The sequence below is a fragment of the Bombyx mori genome, chromosome 5, assembly GCF_030269925.1.
Source record: "Bombyx mori chromosome 5, ASM3026992v2".
Lineage (NCBI taxonomy): Eukaryota > Metazoa > Arthropoda > Insecta > Lepidoptera > Bombycidae > Bombyx > Bombyx mori.
In genome coordinates this window covers 15,986,835-16,006,634 of record NC_085111.1, presented here as the reverse complement: position 1 = coordinate 16,006,634, position 19,800 = coordinate 15,986,835, and the positions used below count along the sequence as shown (strand labels likewise).

The 19,800-nt window shown below is 34.8% G+C and overlaps 1 protein-coding gene and 1 long non-coding RNA gene across 6 annotated transcripts; one reads left to right on the top strand and one right to left on the bottom strand.

The window, feature by feature from the left end:
- The first annotated feature begins 462 nt into the window (after positions 1–462).
- LOC101742359 (piggyBac transposable element-derived protein 4) lies at positions 463–8,069 on the top strand. Of its 5 annotated transcripts, XM_038011212.2 has the most exons (7): positions 463–593; positions 2,560–2,634; positions 2,757–2,801; positions 2,924–2,968; positions 3,091–3,135; positions 3,213–3,274; positions 3,370–8,069. In XM_038011212.2, the coding sequence occupies exons 1-7, from the start codon at positions 586–588 to the stop codon at positions 5,079–5,081; spliced, it is 1,992 nt and encodes a 663-aa protein (XP_037867140.1). In that variant the 5' UTR covers positions 463–585; the 3' UTR covers positions 5,082–8,069. The 5 variants fall into 5 exon arrangements, with proteins under 5 accessions (XP_037867140.1, XP_062524796.1, XP_037867141.1 ...); XM_062668812.1 differs by lacking the exon at positions 2,757–2,801; XM_038011213.2 differs by lacking the exon at positions 2,924–2,968.
- Positions 8,070–18,625: 10,556 nt separating this feature from the next.
- Positions 18,626–19,531, bottom strand: LOC134198989 (uncharacterized). Its single transcript, XR_009973299.1, has 2 exons — positions 19,313–19,531; positions 18,626–18,977 (listed from the first exon to the last, which is right to left on the bottom strand). It is a non-coding gene; the product is annotated as an uncharacterized LOC134198989 (long non-coding RNA).
- Positions 19,532–19,800: the final 269 nt, after the last annotated feature.

Below are 19,800 nucleotides of genomic sequence, written 5' to 3'. Positions count from 1 at the left end.
AGATCAGGAAAACAAGGGAAAGTGGTATGGAAGTATCCAAGATAACCTGCCTGTTAAACCATGGTATGAAAAATTGAAAACTAGTGAAAGTCGAGTTTTCATCACAACAATAAACAGATTGAGATTTGGCCATAATACTGCGCCGTCACACCTAGCAAGACTTGGCATTGTTTCAAATAGCCAATGTATACACTGTCAAGCAGAAGAAGGGACGATCCATCATATTATTTTCGATTGCCAAAGTTTCCTAATTCAAAGACTTGTGCTGGCTAGTGAACTTAGTGATACCAATGCATTTAAGTGTGTCTCTTCCTCCCGCCCGCCGCCACTTAACTTTTTACTAAAAGATCCAACATCCTATAAACCTATTTATAATTACATAAAAAAGACAATTCAAACAATTTAAATGACAAAATTTAGTGAAGTGAAGTGTAGTGACCCCAAAGTAATGAACATTTTCCAAATAAGATATGACCTAAAGGTCTCTGTCACCAGGTCATAAAAAAAAAAAAAAAATCGCTTAATTGTTCGGAATTCGGATTGTGTACAATTTTGTAAGATTTGTTGATTTCAACTAAAAAAACCATGGAACAGTAAGTAATATTTAATTTTATTTATTAACATGACTGTAGTGTTTACATTTAAGTAAAAAACAACGCTCGAAGCAGTCATTTTACGAATTTGTAAGTGGATTTATTTGTCATATTTGATAGGAAGATAATAGAAAATATAAAACCCAAACGAATATGTGTATATATATGTATATATATATCACTATTAAAGTGGACTTCAATCTAATTATTGCAAAATACGTTTATCTTAGTCGCAAATGCGAAAATTTCGACCTCAAAGTAGGGATGGGGACTCTTGACGAAAAAGATCGATTTTAAATTGATTCGCGTAGTAACCTAATAAATCGATTCACAAAAAAATCGAGGTCCAGGAGATCGATTTTTTTTATTTTTTTTTATTGCCTAGATGTGTGGACGAGCTTACAGCCCACCCGGTGTTAAGTGGTTACTGGAACTCATAAACATCTACAACGTAAATGCGCCACACACCTTGAGAAAGAAGTTCTAAGGTCTCAGTATAGTTACAACGGCTGCCCCACCCTTCAAACCGAAACGCATTACTGCTTCACGGCAGAAACAGGCGGGGCGGTGGTACCTACCCGTGCGCACTCACAAGAGATCCTACCACCAGTAATTACGCAAATTATAATTTTGCGGGTTTTGATTTTTATTACACGATATTATTCCTTCACCGTGGAAGTCAATCGTGAACAATTGTTAAGTACGTATTTCACTAGAAAAATTGGTACCCGCCTGCGGGATTCGAACACCGTTGCATCGCTACGAATGCACCGGACGTTTTATCCTTTAGGCCACGACGACTTCAAATCCTTAAATATCGATTTTTTTCCAGTTTGCATTTACAATGCACTATATGATATGACATAATAAATGATCTTTTCAGTAAAATCACGGATTTTTTTAGTTCAGGGAATTCGAGAATGACAATTATAGAAAATATTTTTTAATTAATTATTTTATAGGTAATTATTTAATTATTTTTATTACGATGTCAAAGTATCACTTCAGGTTTATTTTCTAAATGTATTTGTTACATTAAAAAGTGAAGAAAATAGATAATTCAGCTTATAGCGAATTTTTGAGCCATTAACTCTAACCGACAACACCGTAATATTACGGGTACATTCAAACAATAAAACTCGACTTTTTTAAATCGGTATGTAGTTCTGAATCCATTTTCCACCCTTGAAAATCGACATTCGATTTTTTCAGTTTGGGTAAAAACCATAAAATTATTTCCAATTAAGAATTTAAGTTAATTTTTCAACCAATAAATAATCAGTGACCATATTTTTGCGATAATTCGATACTCAGTTAACTTTACACTTTTTTTTTTTATTTCATCTATTTTAATACTTATTAATATATTATATATTATCCTCTATATATATATATATATATAAGAATCCAATATATTATAATATATATATTTAATGATTTTTAGTTATTTCATTTTTTTTATTTTATACCTGTGATTGAATTCTTTGCTTCTAGGTTGAACTAACTTATACGCTTTCATTTTTTATCGATATTGATTTTTAGATGTTTCTTTTTAACTTTTTTTGCGTTTTGATTGGATTGATTGTTTTTAGCATTGTTAATGTTAACAATTTTTTAACTTTGAAAGTGTTTATTTCGCACGCACAGTCTGTTTACTTTGGCTTTGTTTTGCATGAATTGTACTAACAATGATGAAACCCGCGGGCGTGCTAGGGGTGGTCGTGGTCTTTCTTTTCTCTACCTATTCGCTGCTAACCTAAGACGCTACTCCAGCTACGCCCGGACGGATAGTAGTCGTGGTGTGTGTAATGAGGTATGAGGGTATGCGTTCACATAGCAGCCCGTAGCAGTGTAAGAGGAGTGCGAACATGTGGGCAATGTGGTGGCGCTCGTCTCCCTAGCAAGCCTTCAGTTTCTGAATCGAAATAAACTCTTAAACTAAAACCCAAAAAATCATTTTTCGTAGATACGTCGAATGTGGTTCAAGCAGCGGGGCAAGCACACCGAAGAAGACTTCTACCCCAAAAAAGCGGCGAAATCTGTAAGTTCATCTCTGTATACCACCTGCTATACAAAATAATTACTAGCTTTGATTAACATGTTATTTTTATTTTGTAGAATCCCTTCATTTAGTGATAGACCCCTATTTGCTTTATTTTTCAGAAGTCCGCGTAGTAACGATTCTACCCCAAAAAAGCGCCGAAATCTGTAAGTTCATCTCTGTATACCACCTGCTATACAAAATAATTACTAGCTTTGATTAACATATTATTTTTATTTTGTAGAATCCCTTCGTTCAGTGATAGACCCCTATATGCTTTATTTTTCAGAAGTCCGCGTAGTAACGATTCTACCCCAAAAAAGCGCCGAAATCTGTAAGTTCATCTCTGTATACCACCTGCTATACAAAATAATTACTAGCTTTGATTAACATATTATTTTTATTTTGTAGAATCCCTTCATTCAGTGATAGACCCCTATTTGCTTTATTTTTCAGAAGTCCGCGTAGTGACGATCCTAGCCCAAAAAAGCGTCGAAATCTGTAAGTTCATCTCAGTATACCACGTATTATACAAAATAATCACTAGCTTTGATTAACATATTCTTTTTATTTTGTAGAATCAATTCGTTCAGTGACAGACCCCGCCATGATTCTGAAATAACCACTGCACTTAATTATGGTAAGTTCATTATGACATCGATCTTTTTTTTCAACAATCTCGGAAGTAAAATACCTATTACAATCGAAACCAGAACGTGTACTTTTTCCTTTCAGGCAGCGAAGAAGAGTCTGACGAAGAGGAAGAAGGGATTGCCGAGTTAGCGGTGCCCCGAATAGCAAGAATGTTTATGGACGAAGACGATGCGGAAGTCAACGAAAGATCCTCCAACGCTACTTTGGAGCGGTCCCCTCAATCGCCTCGACCAGCCGATTGTGCTTCAACGCCCGCCTCACCGACGCCTGTTTCGCCGACTGCCATGGAACCCAGCAACAAATTTCAATTTGAATGGAGAAAGTTTTCAACGCCTCAAATTGAACCTCATTTGAGGCGAGAACCGTTCTCGCAAATTAGTGGCCCTACAGTTTCTTTCACGAGACCATACGAAGCATTTATTGCCATATGGGATCGTGAAATTATGGAAATGATTGTCAGGGAAACTAACATTTACGCACAGCAGCTGGCAACGACCATGTTGGAGAATGGAACGATCTGTCCTAGTAGTCGAATTACTCGTTGGCATGATACAAATGTAAATGAACTTTACACGTATTTTGCCATCGTTCTGGCTATGGGAGTGGTGATCAAAAGCCGGTTAAACGAATACTGGAATACCTCTAACGACATCTTCAGTACTCCTGGCTTTTCCACGAAGATGTCACTTGACAGATTCTACCTTCTGTCAGCATGTCTGCATTTTAATAATAATAAAGATTGTAACTCTGCGTTGTTGACACGACCCCAAGCTAAACTTTTTAAAATTAAACCTATAATAGATCACCTTAATCGCAAGTTTTCTGAATTATATAGTTTGTCTCAAAATGTGGCTCTCGATGAGAGTCTGACCATGTGGAAGGGCTGGCTTGAAATAAATCAGTTCATCCCTAACAAAGCAGCCACAGTTGGAATCAAAACCTTTGAATTGTGCGAATCTCAGACTGGTTATTTGTGGCGTTTTGAAGTATACGCAGGCCATGACACCTCGGCATTTCAAGAAGATGATCCAGTCTCGGGGAAAGTACCAGCTCTAGTGCTCAGACTTTTAAATGGTCTTGAACATAAAGGGCACACAATATGGATGGACAATTACTACAACTCTCCATCACTGGCACGAGAACTGAAGATCCGGGGATTTGACTGCGCGGGGACGCTCCGGACAAACCGTCAATTCGTACCACCTGAATTGGCGAGTATTACAAAAAACGACATGATTGTCGGTCAATTGTTGGGATGCACCTCTGGAGATGTGGACATTGTGGTGTGGAGGGATAAAAACCTCGTGGCTTTTATTTCAACATACCATGCTCTCCTAGCTACCAAGTGTGGCGATACAGTTAAGCCGACAGTCGCGCAGGACTATAATCTTAATATGGGCGGAGTAGACCGTAAGGATCAGCAACTCGCAATGTACCCTTTAGAAAGAAAAAGGCATAAGGTGTGGTACAAAAAAATTTTTAAAAGACTCTTGAACGCTAGTGTCCTGAACTCCTACATTTTACTGAAAAACCAGTCGTGGGAACACCGGAAATTCCGAAAGGCGTTGATAACTGATTTGTTTACAGCACACCGAGCCCCTGCACCTAACCCAAAATCCATCGCAACATCAGTACATAGCCCGGCACAATACAGTTCGATTAATCCCAAAAAGACAGACCGACTTAGGCGCCGATGCGTCGTCTGCAAAAAACTAACTGCCACGTACTGTAAAGCTTGTCAACTGTCAATGTGTACTTACACGTGTTACGAGCCTTACCACACTGCACACTGACGCTTTTCAGACCATTACTTATTTATATATACACACACACATACGCACACACACACACACACTGACACACACACACACACACACACACACACACACACACACACTGACACACACACACACACACACACACACACACAGAGTATTTGGGCACTAGTTTTAAAGATAATTCTAAAGAATAATAATGTAGGGTAATTAGGTATTATTACCATCCATATTGTTGTGAAGTACTACACAAAATGCTGCATTATGTGTCTGGTAGATATATATGTAAATATGTTTTATACACTTTTTTTTGTGCATGTAAGCTTATTAAGTGGCGGCCAGGGTCATGTCACCAATGCAACTCGCACCTATAACGAACTGGAAAAGTCATCAACTGAATTGAATATTTTTACATAATATAAATTAGCGATGCTTATAAACATGATTAAGGGCATCCTCCATGTTAATAATAGATTAGGTAGTGTAATTGTTTAATGCTTAATGTGATTTCCTTTGTGATTGTGATTTATTGTTACTTCCTTACATTAAAATTTCGATTGGTTTTCGCTATCGTAATGTCTTGTCTTATACGTAGTTGTAATGAACATTGTGTACTTAGCACATCTATCCTGATTAGTTGTGCGCGCATGGCTTATGTTACAAGCCAAATTTTTTACTTGTTGTTATTAATTTTGTATCTTTTTTTTTTAACTTATAATGTGTATTGTGTACCTAGTAAAAAAAAAGAGATGGCACTCAAGTAAGCAATCAGATTATGAGGGATTTGGGTAATTTGTGTGGTGTTAATGTGTTTCTTAATTTGATTTATGTACGATTATCTGTAGATTGCCTACTTACTTTAGTAGGAAAGATTATATGATCTTTATCATGAAAAATCATATAATCATGATAAGTCATTTCATGAGTATGTCTGTAAATATTCCAAGCTGTTTAAAAAAGTCTGTACATTGGCCTAATCATCGCACTTAGGCATCTTATAAAAATGCACCTGACAAAATTAAAATGACTTGGAATATCATTAATAAGGAGACTGGGAATGTCAGAAACAGCAATGCTGAATTAACTTTGAAAACCAATGATAGAATAATAACTTCTCATCAAGAAGTGGCCAGTGCCTTTGTGCGCTACTTTGCTGATATCCCAGCTTCTACTACAAAATCTTTAATTTCATCTCCTACCGTCGCCGAATCATTACTGCAAGATCATGTTGATAAATGCAGTGTTAACTTTAAGTGCACAAATATTGATATAAAGGACATAATTGGTAATTTCAAGCTCATTAATATTAAGAAAACTGGTGATTTATGGGGAATTTCAATTAAGGTTATAAAATCCATTATTGATATAATCGCACTTTACCTTGCTACAATATTTAATGACTGTATTGATTGTGGTGTGTTTCCTGATCTAATGAAATATAGTAAAATAATACCTTTGTTTAAATCTGGTAGTACTTTTGACCCCTCTAACTTAAGGCCCATTTCAGTACCTACTACCTACATTGAGTAAAATTTTTGAAAAAAATATTTTGGTACTTTTGAACCATTTCAATTCCAATAACCTGTTTCATAACAAACAATATGGATTTACTAGAGGTCGTTCAACTATTGATGCAGGTGTAGATCTTATTAAAAATATTTCTCAGGCTTGGGAGGAATCGCATAATGCACTTGGGGTATTCTGCGACTTATCTAAAGCTTTTGATTGTGTTGAGCATAATACATTGTTGAGGAAATTACACCATTATGGTATTAGGGGCGTTTCATTAGAACTTATTAAATCTTATTTATCCAGAAGAATCCAAAAGGTAGACGTTAAAGGAAAGAGATCTTCCGGTGTCTTACATATGGGTTCCATATTGGGTGCCTTCCTATTTCTTGTGTATATCAATGATTTACCAAAGTTTATTGAAACCCGTCACGAGGTCGTATTATTCGGTGACGATACATACTTATTGTTTAAAATTAAACGACAATTGGAAGATTATGACGATGTGATTGATGCTATCTCGCGCGTGGAACATTGGTTTAGTGTTAATAATCTGTTATTAAATAACAAAAAAACAAAATGTATAAAATTTACCACACCTAATGTTAGACAAGTAAACACTAATATTACTGTAAGTGGAGAGACACTGGATCTTGTGGATTCGACAGTTTTTATTGGTATAACAGTTGATTCTAAGCTGCAGTGGGGTCCTCACATATGCAAGTTAGCGAGTAGACTTAGTTCTGCAGCGTTTGTGGAAAAAAAAAAGCGAACGTATACGTGAAGATACGGCACGTCTGGTTTATTTCAGTTATTTTCATAGTGTTATGTCCTATGGCATTTTGCTATGGGGCAATGCTGCCGATGTCGAAACGATTTTCATCCTGCAGAAGAGGGCTATTCGTGCTATTTATAATATACACCCGAGGGAATCCTTGAGGGACAAGTTTAAGAAAATCAAAATTCTAACTTTAGCGTCCAAATATATTTTTGAAAATTTATTATACGTGCGTAAAAAAATAGAAGAATTCCCTAGAGTCTGCGATTTGCATAATGTGAACACTAGGAACAAACATAGGCTTGCGTTGCCGGCGGCTCGAATTAAGATAATAAGCAACTCTTAAGGGGCTGGGTGTACAACTTTTCAACAAGATCCCACAAAACGTTCAATTATTACCTGTTCATAGATTTAAGAAAACTGTCAAGGAACGTTTGTGCAACAAGGCATATTATAAAGTTATGTATTATTTACTTTTCATTTTTCATTATTTTTAATTGTATATTTTGACTTGTTTTTTGTTTATTGTAAATATTCTTACTTATTTAAAAAAAATATGAGAAAAAACAACAAAAAAGCCCGCTGAGTTGGTTTCGCTGGTTCTTCTCAGGACTGTGGCTTTTTTTGGTTACATTAACATTGTTATTTATATTTTGACATTCAACAAGTGTGTTATACTTACTGACATCTAAGTTGAAATAAATGATTTTGAATTTGAATTTGAATTTCACTTGTCGCTATTTTTTTTATAAAAATATTTTAATTTCTTTTGTCTCTTCAAACACACAATCCTAAAACGAATTGTTTATTTGACTTATCAATACTTAAATAAAAATTAGTTCGAAAAAAAAAAAACCATATTAATTATTTTTATTTGAATAAGTCGCATCTATATTCTATACTATTTATCTCGCCTCTAGCCATCATTTTGTGAAGTCGTCGTGGCCTAAAGGATAAGACGTCCGGTGCATTCGTATCGAGCGATGCACTGGTTTTCGAATCTCACTGGCGGGTACCAATTTTTCTAATGAAATACGTACTCAGCAAATGTTCACGATTGACTTCCACGGTGAAGGAATAACAACATCGTGCAATAAAAATCAAACCCGCAAAATTATAATTTGCGTAATTACTGGTGGTAGGACCTCTTGTGAGTCCGCACGGGTAGGTAACACCGCCCCGCCTATTTCTGCCGTGAAGCAGTAATGCGTTTCGGTTTGAAGGGTGGGGCAGCCGTTGTGACTGTACTGAGACCTTAGAACTATATCTCAAGGTGTGTGGCGCATTTACGTTGTAGATGTCTATGGGCTCCAGTAACCACTTAACACCAGGTGGGCTGTGAGCTCGTCCACACATCTAAGCAATAAAAAATAATGGAACAGATGTTCATTTTTCACTATGTTGAACGTGGTTTTTGATATTTTTCTTCCAAAAATCTAACTTTTTTCATTGGAATTAATGCTTAGTTCCATATAAATATTTCAAAATTAATTACCTATTGTATCACTTATAAACGTGTATTCTGCAAAATCTTAGTTTTTATGAGACATTGTTTTTTGTACCAATTATGACTCTCATATTTGATACACTCATACTCATCATCTGTAGAATATACGTGCCATTATTTAAACTTTTTTACGATTGAAGGATTACTGGTGGCCCGGAGGTCTTTCCAGTTTCACCAGGACAGGTGGGCGAGCAAAGGCTCAGCCAGAAGGGGTGGGATTTGCTAACAGCTGCCCGAGCGCCTCCGAAGGAGACCTAACAACTCAGGAGCAGCTGCTTCGCGAATGAATCTGCTACCGGATCCGAATCGCGACCCGCTGAGAAGATCCGGCGAGAATTATTTAAACTAGCTTGGCGATAAGCTTAATTTATTGTAAACAAAACAGTCTTTGTCCCTGACGTCAAGAATGTATTCTTAACTATAGTCGGATTTTTTGCTAGACGAAGTCAACAGACGTTTACCGTGTTGTCAGTTTTTGATGAAATAAAAATAGTGTTGTGACAAAGTGAACGATTGAAAAACTCCTGAATTAATGAAATTGCCTCGATTGTCTAGTGAATAGTTGGTGTGCCGAATTGCCGATATCGGGTACGGGGTTCGAATTTTAGGCGTGCTTTGTACATACCAACGAGTTTTCGACGAAATATTATGTTCCTATAGTATCTACCTGTACTGAATACCGAGTGTTTTAAACATTAAGAAAAAAAATTGCGAGGAAGCTTGTAAGACTGTCTTATTTCCAATACATCATATAGTTGAAACTATAGATGTATAAAATATAACAATTAAAGGTAGGTAATGAAAATAAAAAAACTGATTGTAGTTACATACTACTAGTAACATATATTGGAGCACTTTAATACAATTTTATTGTAAAATATAAATAATATTCTTTTATAGTTTGAAATTAATGATTAACTCTTCACACTCATTGTTCATTCATGTGATTGAACGAGAACTGAACGCATCACTATTACTTTAAATATAGCAACATTATTTCTCAAAGTGACATTAGCTACTTTTTTTTTTTTTTTTTTATGATTGAAGGATTACTGGTTGCCCGGAGGCCTTTCCAGTTTCACCAGGACAGGTGGGCGAGCAAAGGCTCAGCCAGGAGGGGTGGGATTTGCTAACAGCTGCCCGAGCGCCTCCGAAGGAGACCTAACAACTCAAGAGTAGCTGCTTCGCGAATGAATCTACTACCGGATCGGAATCGCGACCCGCTGAGAAGATCCGGCGAGAAACTCAGCGAGCTGATTCATGGGTTAGGTTGCACGGCGAACTCTTTGTCGAGTTCGACGAGTACGGTTACCGTCACATTAGCTACTGTCAGCTGGCTTCGTCTAATTAAAAATCCGACTATAATGAATGAAATATTAAACCCACTTATGTGACATTTGCAAAAGGGCTTTTTGTTCCAAAGATTATAAAAATAAGTGGAGTGTAAAAGAAAAATTGGATCATATGCCATTTGATTTTTATTTTATCATGTACATAAGATTGTATAAAAACATAAAATATTACATACAGGAAGCGTTTTTTTTTATTAATTAGGAAATAAAAGTTAACTTTTACAAACCTAACTCATTATTTTGAATACAATACAAAGTGTAGTAAAGTTGTAAGAATTTAAGAAATAAAAAGAAATTTATTTTATTGATAAAACTAGTTAGAATTCCAATTCCAATTAGATGTAGAGAAAATCATGTTTTTTTTTCACTATCTATTCGCTGGTAGCCTTGGGGCTAAATTAGGTTTCAAAAATATATGCTCAAACCCACATGCGTGGAAAGTCTTGAAATGGGATCCAAAAGCAACCTGGAGCTATCATTTTAACAGTTGCGATAATAACATGTACTTTTAGTTTAGGAATATTATGTTCTTTTTTTATAATAAATAAAGTTAAATTTTAGACTTTTAAAAAAACTTAGTGTTGTTAAGAGTCGTAGAGTAAAAAAGTAAAAAACTAATATACAATTCGAATGGTTCGAAGCTTCGTAAAGAGTTCTTTGAATCTGCCGCATGATATTGCAGTAAATCTACTCATTTTTTTTTTATTTATTGCTTAGATGGGTGGACGAGCTCACAGCCCACCTGTTGTTAAGTGGTTACTGGAGCCCATAGACATGTACAATGGAAATGCACCACCAACCTTGAGATATAAGTTCTAAGGTCTCAGTATAGTTACAACGGCTACCCCACCCTTCAAACCGAAACGCATTACTGCTTCACGGCAGAAATAGGCGGGGTGGTGTTACCTACCCGTGCGGACTCACAAGAGGTCCTACCACCAGTGATTACGCAAATTATAATTTTGCAGGTTTGATTTTTATTACACGATGTTATTCCTTCACCGTTGTAGTCAATAGTGAACATTTGTTAAGTACGTATTTCATTAGAAAAATTGATACCCGCCTGCGGGATTCGAACACCGGTGCATCGCTACATACGAATGCACCGGACGTCTTATCTTTTAGGCCACGGCGACTTCTTGTTTATTAAAGACTTGACAGATGTTTTCCATATTTTGCGAAATGAGGCTTGGCGCACGCACTCGTTATGTGGTGTTTCAGTCTTTCACCTGATCAGTCCAGCGCATGGGGATTCGTCCACGAGATCTCTTACCATTGACCCTACCCTGAACAGCAAGTTCCTCGATAGATTCTACTGGCCGTCGCGATACGTGTCCATAATATCGAAGAATCCTGGATTGCACTGTTGACGACAAGCTTTGAGAGATGTATAGTTCTTTTAGGATCGAGGCGTTACCAGATACACGTCACATATCGTGACGATTATGAAGTCGTGGGCTAAAGTTGCTTGGTGTACTCGTGTCGAGCGATACGACTAAACCTGTACTAAAATTAGGAAATAGGAAGGCGGCAAATTGAAATTTTTTTTACAAAAAAATTATATTTAATAGTTGTAAATATTAAAAATTTATAAAATGTCGTCGGAAAGTGACGGTGATGATGAGGGAAAAAGAAACGAGGCGAAAAAACGCAGATATCAAGGGGACGACGGACAATCAGATTCGGACTGCAGATATAAACCTTTTCTCAAACCTGGGTACCGTCGTAGTTATCCTGATAACTCTCTTAATGACGAGTTTCCTGTCTACATCGAAGGTATCAGTAGAGAAGATAAAATTGCTAACAAAAATCCTTTACTTTTATCAAAAAATTTTAAGTCGGTGAAGGGCATCAAAGAGAACAGGCGCATTAATGCTAATAAAATAATGCTTTTATTTAAACAGGCAGTGGCTGCCAATGATTTCATAAACCATAATTGCCTTAAAGAAAACAACATGAAAGCTTACATTCCGGCATCTTCAGTGGAGCGTGTGGGGAAGATAAGATTCATTCCTACAGAAACGAGTAACACTGAACTCTTTGACAAATTAATATCAGATTCAGAAATCATTGCTGTTAGACGTTTCACAAAAAAAGTAGGCGGAAATATAGTCCCAATGTCCATAATAAGTGTGACCTTTTCGAGTACTGTTCTTCCAGATTTTGTATATTTAGATAATTGGAGATATAAGGTATTCCAATATGTACCACCTTTGATGCAGTGTTTCAGATGCCTTAAATTTAGACATAGTGCCAAAGTGTGTCGGAATGAACAGGTCTGTTCTAAATGTTCAGGCAATCATTCATACAAAGATTGTTCAACTGAAATTCTGAAATGTTGTAATTGCCAAGGCGATCATTTAGCTATCTCAAGATTTTGTCCAGTGAAACAAGCCCTTTATGAAAAACATAAAAATGTTTATTTAGCAAAACAATATGCTACAGTTGTATCTAAAGAATTTCCACCTTTGCAAAGACTTCAGAACAGACCAGATCATTCAATACAAAAGAATCAAATTAAATCACAGGCCTTAATAGATAATCCTAATTCTGTTAAAAAACAACCTACTAAATTAAACTCAACTAATAATGTATCTTATGAAAATCTATTAAATGATAATTAGTTCCAAGAAATAATTGTTAAAACTATAGTAATGATAACCAATTCAAATTCTGCAAAAACTATGACACACATTAAAGATATCCTTAAACAAAATTTAACCCTCTAATGGATCCACTTAAATTAATGCAATTTAACATTCAAAGCATAAACAATAAAAAATGGTTACTTAAAACTATACTTAAAGATAATTCCATAGATTTGTGTCTACTCAATGAAACTTGGCTTAAAAAATCTAGTCCTTCTGTTAATATAACCGGATACAATTACATTGGAAAAAATGCACAAAACGAGCATGGCGGTGTAGGTATATTGATAAGAAATACTCTTCAATACAAAAATATCAAAACAGCATTTTATCAGGATATTCAAAGTATCGCTATTGTAGTGTCGACAGTATCAGGACCGGTGTCCATTCTGTGTGTATATTGTCCACCTAAAAACAATAATAGTCGTAATTCGATTAGACTGAATAAATTAAAAAATATTATTAGTAAAATACCGAAGCCATGTATAGTTTCTGGCGATTTTAACGCCCACCATATTGCTTTTGGCTGTAGCACTACGAATACAAGAGGTAGAGAATTAATAGATATTTTTGATGAATTGGATTTATGCATCTTGAATACAGGATCAGCCACTACTATACAGAGACCAGGCTTCAATTCTTCAGCCATAGATGTTACTTGTGTCAGCCCAGTCCTCGCTCCACCATGTGAGTGGAAAGTCGGGGATGACCCTCATGGTAGCTACCATTATCCAACATTTATTGATCTGATTACCTCCCCTAAAAAGTATCAAATTAAGGATAGCTCACAAAAGTATTTATTCAAAAGAACAAATTGGGATGTATATATGGAAACATCTAAAGTAATGTTTGATAGCTTTTTAACAACTACTTGTCATGATCCTCTAAAAAGTTATAAAGAATTTTGTTTAATTTTAAACAATCTTAAAGTTAATTGTATTCCTGTTCATAAAAATAATATTCGTGTCTTAAATGCCCCTGCACCATGGTGGAGTGAGGACTGCGCTATATCTGTAAGGAAATCTAGAGAAGCTTTATTAAAATATAGAAACTGCATGTCCTTAGAAAACTATATTGAATACAAAAAAGCTGATGCACATAAAAAAATAATTATCAAACAGGCAAAATTGAATGGCTGGAAAAATCTCTGTCATTCATTTAATAGACACACTCCATTGACTAAAATTTGGAATGATATCAGAAAATTTAAAAGAATATATGTATATCGAAATGACGAATGGACAAAACATTTTATTAATAAACTATCCCAGACTGACATACCCGAACTAGACAATATTCAGCTGTATTTTGACAACAATAATAACTCAAACAGTAATTTTTTATTGAAACCATTTATGTTTCATGAACTAGATATAGCTCTGTCATCAAGAAAATCCACAGCGCCTGGTTTAGATGACATCCCATATATCATGTTACAGAAATTGCATATTTCAGTGGAAAACAAATTACTTGATATTCTCAATTCTCTCTGGCTTAGTCAACAAATACCTGAATCATGGAAAACTGTTTTTTTTTTTTTTTTATTGCTTAGATGGGTGGACGAGCTCACAGCCCACCTGGTGTTAAGTGGTTACTGGAGCCCATAGACATCCACAACGTAAATGCGCCACCCACCTTGAGATACAAGTTCTAAGGTCTCAAGTATAGTAACGACGGCTGCCCCACCCTTCAAACCGAAACGCATTACTGCTTCACGGCAGAAATAGGCAGGGTGGTGGTACCCACCCGCGTGGACTCACAAGAGGTCCTACCACCAGTAATTACGCAAATTATAATTTTGCGGGTTTCATTTTTATTACACGATGTTATTCCTTCACCGTGGAAGTCAATCGTGAACATTTGTTGAGTACGTATTTCATTTGAAAAATTGGTACCCGCCTGCGGGATTCGAACACCGGTGCATCACTTCAACACGAATGCACCGGACGTCTTATCCGTTAGGCCACGACGACTACAAAAGTAGTCGTACCTATTTTGAAACCTGATAAACCACCAGATGTTTATAAGTCTTATAGACCAATTTCTCTAACATCATGCATTGGTAAATTACTAGAACACATGATCAAACTAAGATTAGATTTTTTTGTAGAGACAAATAAACTATTACCCCCTTGTCAGTTTGGTTTCCGTAAAGGTAGGAGTACAGCTGAAAGTTTGATAACATTCCTTAATGATATGAAGAGTTGCCAGCTATCTAAATCCACTGCAGTGTGTGTCTTTTTGGATGTCCAAGGAGCCTACGACAATGTTGATCTTATACCGCTGATTAAAATTTTACATGATCTTGGTTTACCTGGAAAGTTGTTAAAATGGATTTTTAATTTTTCATCTGATCGAACTCTATATGTCAAATATAACAATCAATTACATGGACCAAAAAAAACATGGAAAGGCCTAATGCAAGGAGCTTGCATGTCACCACTATTATTTAATTTATATACTTCACAAATTATTAATTTTATTCCTCATAATACTTCAATTCTACAGTTTGCTGATGATGTCCTGATATATAGTATAAACAGAAATATAAAATCAGCTGAAACAAATATAAACTTAGCACTACAACAATTAAATCTATTTTATTCCTTAAATTTAAAACTTAAAATTAACAGTGAAAAGAGTTCAGTTATGGTTTTAGGGAATGACATCATATCAGTTAAAGTTCTTTATAATAATAAACAGATACCTCTAGTGAATGAGAAAAAATTTTTAGGGGTTATTTTTGATAATAAATTAGCATTTAAAAGCCACATAGATTATATATGTCACAATGCCATGAAAGGTATTAATATTATGAGATCTTTGGCAGATACATTCTGGGGATCTAACCCTAATATTTTATCAACAATCTATAAGAGCTTAATACGTAGCCATTTTGACTACAGTGGCATAGTTTATATGAATGCTAGACCATCCTTTCTTAAAAAAATAGACGTAATTCAAAACATGGCATTACACATAATAAGTGGTGCCATGCGCACTACTCCCATTATTTCAATGGAAGTAGAGACTTGTATTGAGCCCCTACCTATTAGAAGAATACTATTTGCTGAAAAATTCTCTACAAAGTTACTAGCATGCAATAGCCCTATTATCTTAAATAAACTGCCTGACACTCTGTCTATTTCTCAGCAATCCAATGTACTTATAACTGTAAATAATGTGGTTACAGGACAATTTCCAGAACTGTTAGGTGTTTTTAATTTAGTTTTTAAGAAAACAAAGAATATTTACAAAAATTATCTATGGCCTTTATATGTGGTTTCATATGATTCTTTATTTGCTAAAATGGAAATAAATGTTAGCCATGTTGGCAGTAAATTTGAATTTTATGAGTTTCTATCTAAAAAAGATGATTTTTAAGTGTTTGTTGAAGGATTATCAGGGTGGCGGTGATAATTGAGACACGAAGATAATAAGTTCTCTTTAATGCACGTTGCGACGGGTAGAGTACAAAAAGGGGTTGAAATATGCTAACCGCCGGTATTTATACAATCCGTCTTGACCTACTTTAATACAAACTTAATAGGTAATATTAAATATTGTTTATCTTAATTATTCTGTTGATTATTTACGTACCATTATTACTTATTACTTAATAATATCAAATTATATAATTTTATAACATTAAAGGTTTATTATGCCGCGGCGCCGAAAGCTGGCAAGCGGAAGGCGCCATAAAATATAAGTATAAAGAAATATGAATCAACTATTTACTTGATTACAAAATTACTATTTATAAAACAAAAATAAGTTCTATATATTACCTAATCATTAGGATGTACCTGAACTAGTTTGTAAACAATGGCTCACATATTAAGTATGTGAGGCCGGAAGTGTTACTTGATAACAAAAATATAATTGTACAACTTAAATAACAAAAGGGCTTATTGCGCCGGTATGAATCAATTATTCACTTGATTATAAAATCACTAATTATATTATAAAACAATAATTAAATAATGGTTCACATATTATGTGAGGCCGGAAGTGTTACTCGATAACATGTTGTATACTGATGGATCCAAAAGTGGTAATAATACTAAGTCAGCTTATTATGACCCCCAAAAGAAATTAACTAAATGTTTTAAATTAGATAATCATTGTACTATTTTTACAGCAGAGACATATGCCATTTATCAATGTTTATTGTACGTATGTGATATGGAAAAGGAGAAAAAGTATGTACTTATTATTTCAGATTCCATGATTCTCCTCCAGATTCTTCTCTCTTTAGATAATTATAACTTGAGTTATAAGCTCAATTATCTAATATATTTAATAAGAAAAATAATATTTGATAGTGGTAAAACTGTAACATTTAAATGGGTTCCAACTCATAGCGGTATTTGTGGGAATGAGACAGTAGATAGGGCGGCAAATGCCGAACATGACGAGGACCACTCGCAAGTATTGAAGGTCCCATTCACGGACTATGTAACTTTACTTAAAGTGGAGAAAAGACAGCTATGGGAGAGTTACTGGCAAGTATGTTCAGAGAATAAAGGCAAATGGTATAAGGAAATTCAAAAGAAGATCCCATGCAAGCCATGGTATTGCAATATCAAATTATTTAAGGAAAGAAAATTCATAACAATCATAAACAGAATGAGATTTGGTCATTGCCTGACACCTGCCCATTTGCACCGAATGAAAATAACAAATAGCAGCCACTGCCAATTCTGTAATGATGAAAATGCAGACCTGACGCACATAATATTGAAATGCTCCAACTTTTCCACACAAAGACTGACCCTAGTAATAGAAATAACAGAAAAACTGGAAGAAAAATTTGAATTAACGAAAACAAGAACAGCCCTTGAAGATGATGACATACGAATGACGCTCTCAGTGTCAGACACTTATGTGTCAGTGTCAGAGGACTTAACCCGCCGCGTTCAAGAACTTTTGAGCAATGAAAGACTTTTCCCGAGCTTATATAAATTTATTACAGCGACTGTAGGAAAAATTTGACCTGAAAAAATACCATGAAAACCTGAGAAAAAACCGGGAATTTAATAATTAATTAGAATTTAATAATTTTGCATACTGTATGACATTTCGTAAATATTAACTTTATTATTGTATTATAATATGTAGACGGCCAATGGACTTGTATCCGGCTAATTTTATAAATAAATAAAATATAAAAACCAGCGGCAACACTGGTCTCAACCAAAGGTGAATGAAGTTAGCCCCTCAAAAATTTTTTTTGTTTAATTAACTATTTGTATTAGTTGAATAAATGTATTATGTATGCAAAATATGTGTACTGCGCATGCGTCAACTATAATGCCTAAACTTTCTACGCGGTTTTATTCGTGAAAAAAAAAACAAATATAAATCCTGAAGGAGCAATTAATTGGTATACAGTTTAATTAAAAAAATTAAAAAATAAATTAATGAAATAATGTGCATTGGCGTAAAGTTAGATCAAATACATTTTTTCCATCCTCCTACCTATCGTTATGAAGGTATAAAAAAGATAGGTTATGAGTTCACATAGGTAATATAAACAAATAAGTAAATATGTTCATTATTTATCTTTCAAAATTTATTTATTTACTGAATTATTTAAGAATGATAGGCATATAAATTATCCTGTTTAATTATCCTAACCAAAAAATATGTTTATGCTTAAAGTCACGTGTTTATGTTATTCGAAAATATTAAGCTCCAAGCAGCATTTAGCTCCAACTAAATTCATTAAGAACCAATTTTTCAATCGATGATTAAAACAACATTAATACTGAGAATGAATATTTATTTATAAAATACACTTAAATGTTTTGACCACAAAATTCGCACGATAATTTAAATTAATATTCATTAATATTAATTTCAATAAATGAAGTGCACAAGTCTTTGATGGAGTGGAGATATAGAGAGATAACTCTCAACAGCTGATCCTTCTGCATTTGACTGATCACTGTCAAATTTGTCCTCAGGAACAACAGTTTTCTTTTTGCTGGTTCTGATTGTTTACTTGTACTTGCTTCAGATATATTAAGTGGTGATGTGCCTTGCCTTTGTGTTCCTGCGCTGGAGCTACTTGGATAGCTTTGTCATCACTACACCTATTTTCAAGTGGCTGGACATCTGGAAATATGAAATAATGTTATCAATTTCTAGGTACCCAACAAACTTATAGTTTGTAAATATATAGGATTATATGTGTACTGTAGTAGTAGTAGTAGTAGTAGTAGTAGTAGTAGTATGTAGCTTCCTAGTCATCATCATCAGCCCATATAAATCTCCCCTTGCTGGACACTGGCCTCCACTATCATTGAGAGGATTTTTAGGCCTTAGTCCACCACGCTGGCCTAGTGCTGGTTGGTGGATTACACACCTAAGAAAATCCTAATAACATTTAGGTGTCCAGGTTTCATCACAATCTTTTCCTTCACTGTTAAAGTAAGTAAGTGATATTACACTGTGATAAATTTTCATTATCGCAAACTTCCTAGAACCTTATGTAATAGGAACTGAGGTCCACTTGCCCATTCTGGCTACTTCCACTAACTAACAAACTATTCTCCTTTTTTCTGATATTGTTATTTGATTATGAGATCTGTGAGTGTAACTAATTATTGACAGTTACACCTACCTTGACTACAAGATGGCAAAGGTATATGACACATATCATTTTTAGTCCTCTCTTCAATCTTCGATAATAGTGAGTATTAGTGAGTCTTTGTCGTTTCACAAATGCAGGCCGAGGTTCACTTTGAGTGAATTTTCGTTTTTTATCTGCCCGACAATCAAATGTGGATGGTAAACAGTTTGGTTTGCACATTATTTCATTTATTTATTTTTTAATTTTTTTAATTAAACTGTATACCAATTAATTGGTCCTTCAGGATTTATAATTGTTTTTTTTTTGACGATTAAAACCGCGTAGAAAGTTTAGACATTATAGATG

Bases quoted from the DNA above. Each gene is read 5' to 3' on its own strand.
- LOC101742359 (XM_038011212.2), top strand. The intron at 2,969-3,090 runs GTAAGTTCATCT...TTTATTTTTCAG, and splicing joins CCAAAAAAGCGCCGAAATCT to AAGTCCGCGTAGTGACGATC. The intron at 3,275-3,369 runs GTAAGTTCATTA...TTTTCCTTTCAG, and splicing joins AACCACTGCACTTAATTATG to GCAGCGAAGAAGAGTCTGAC.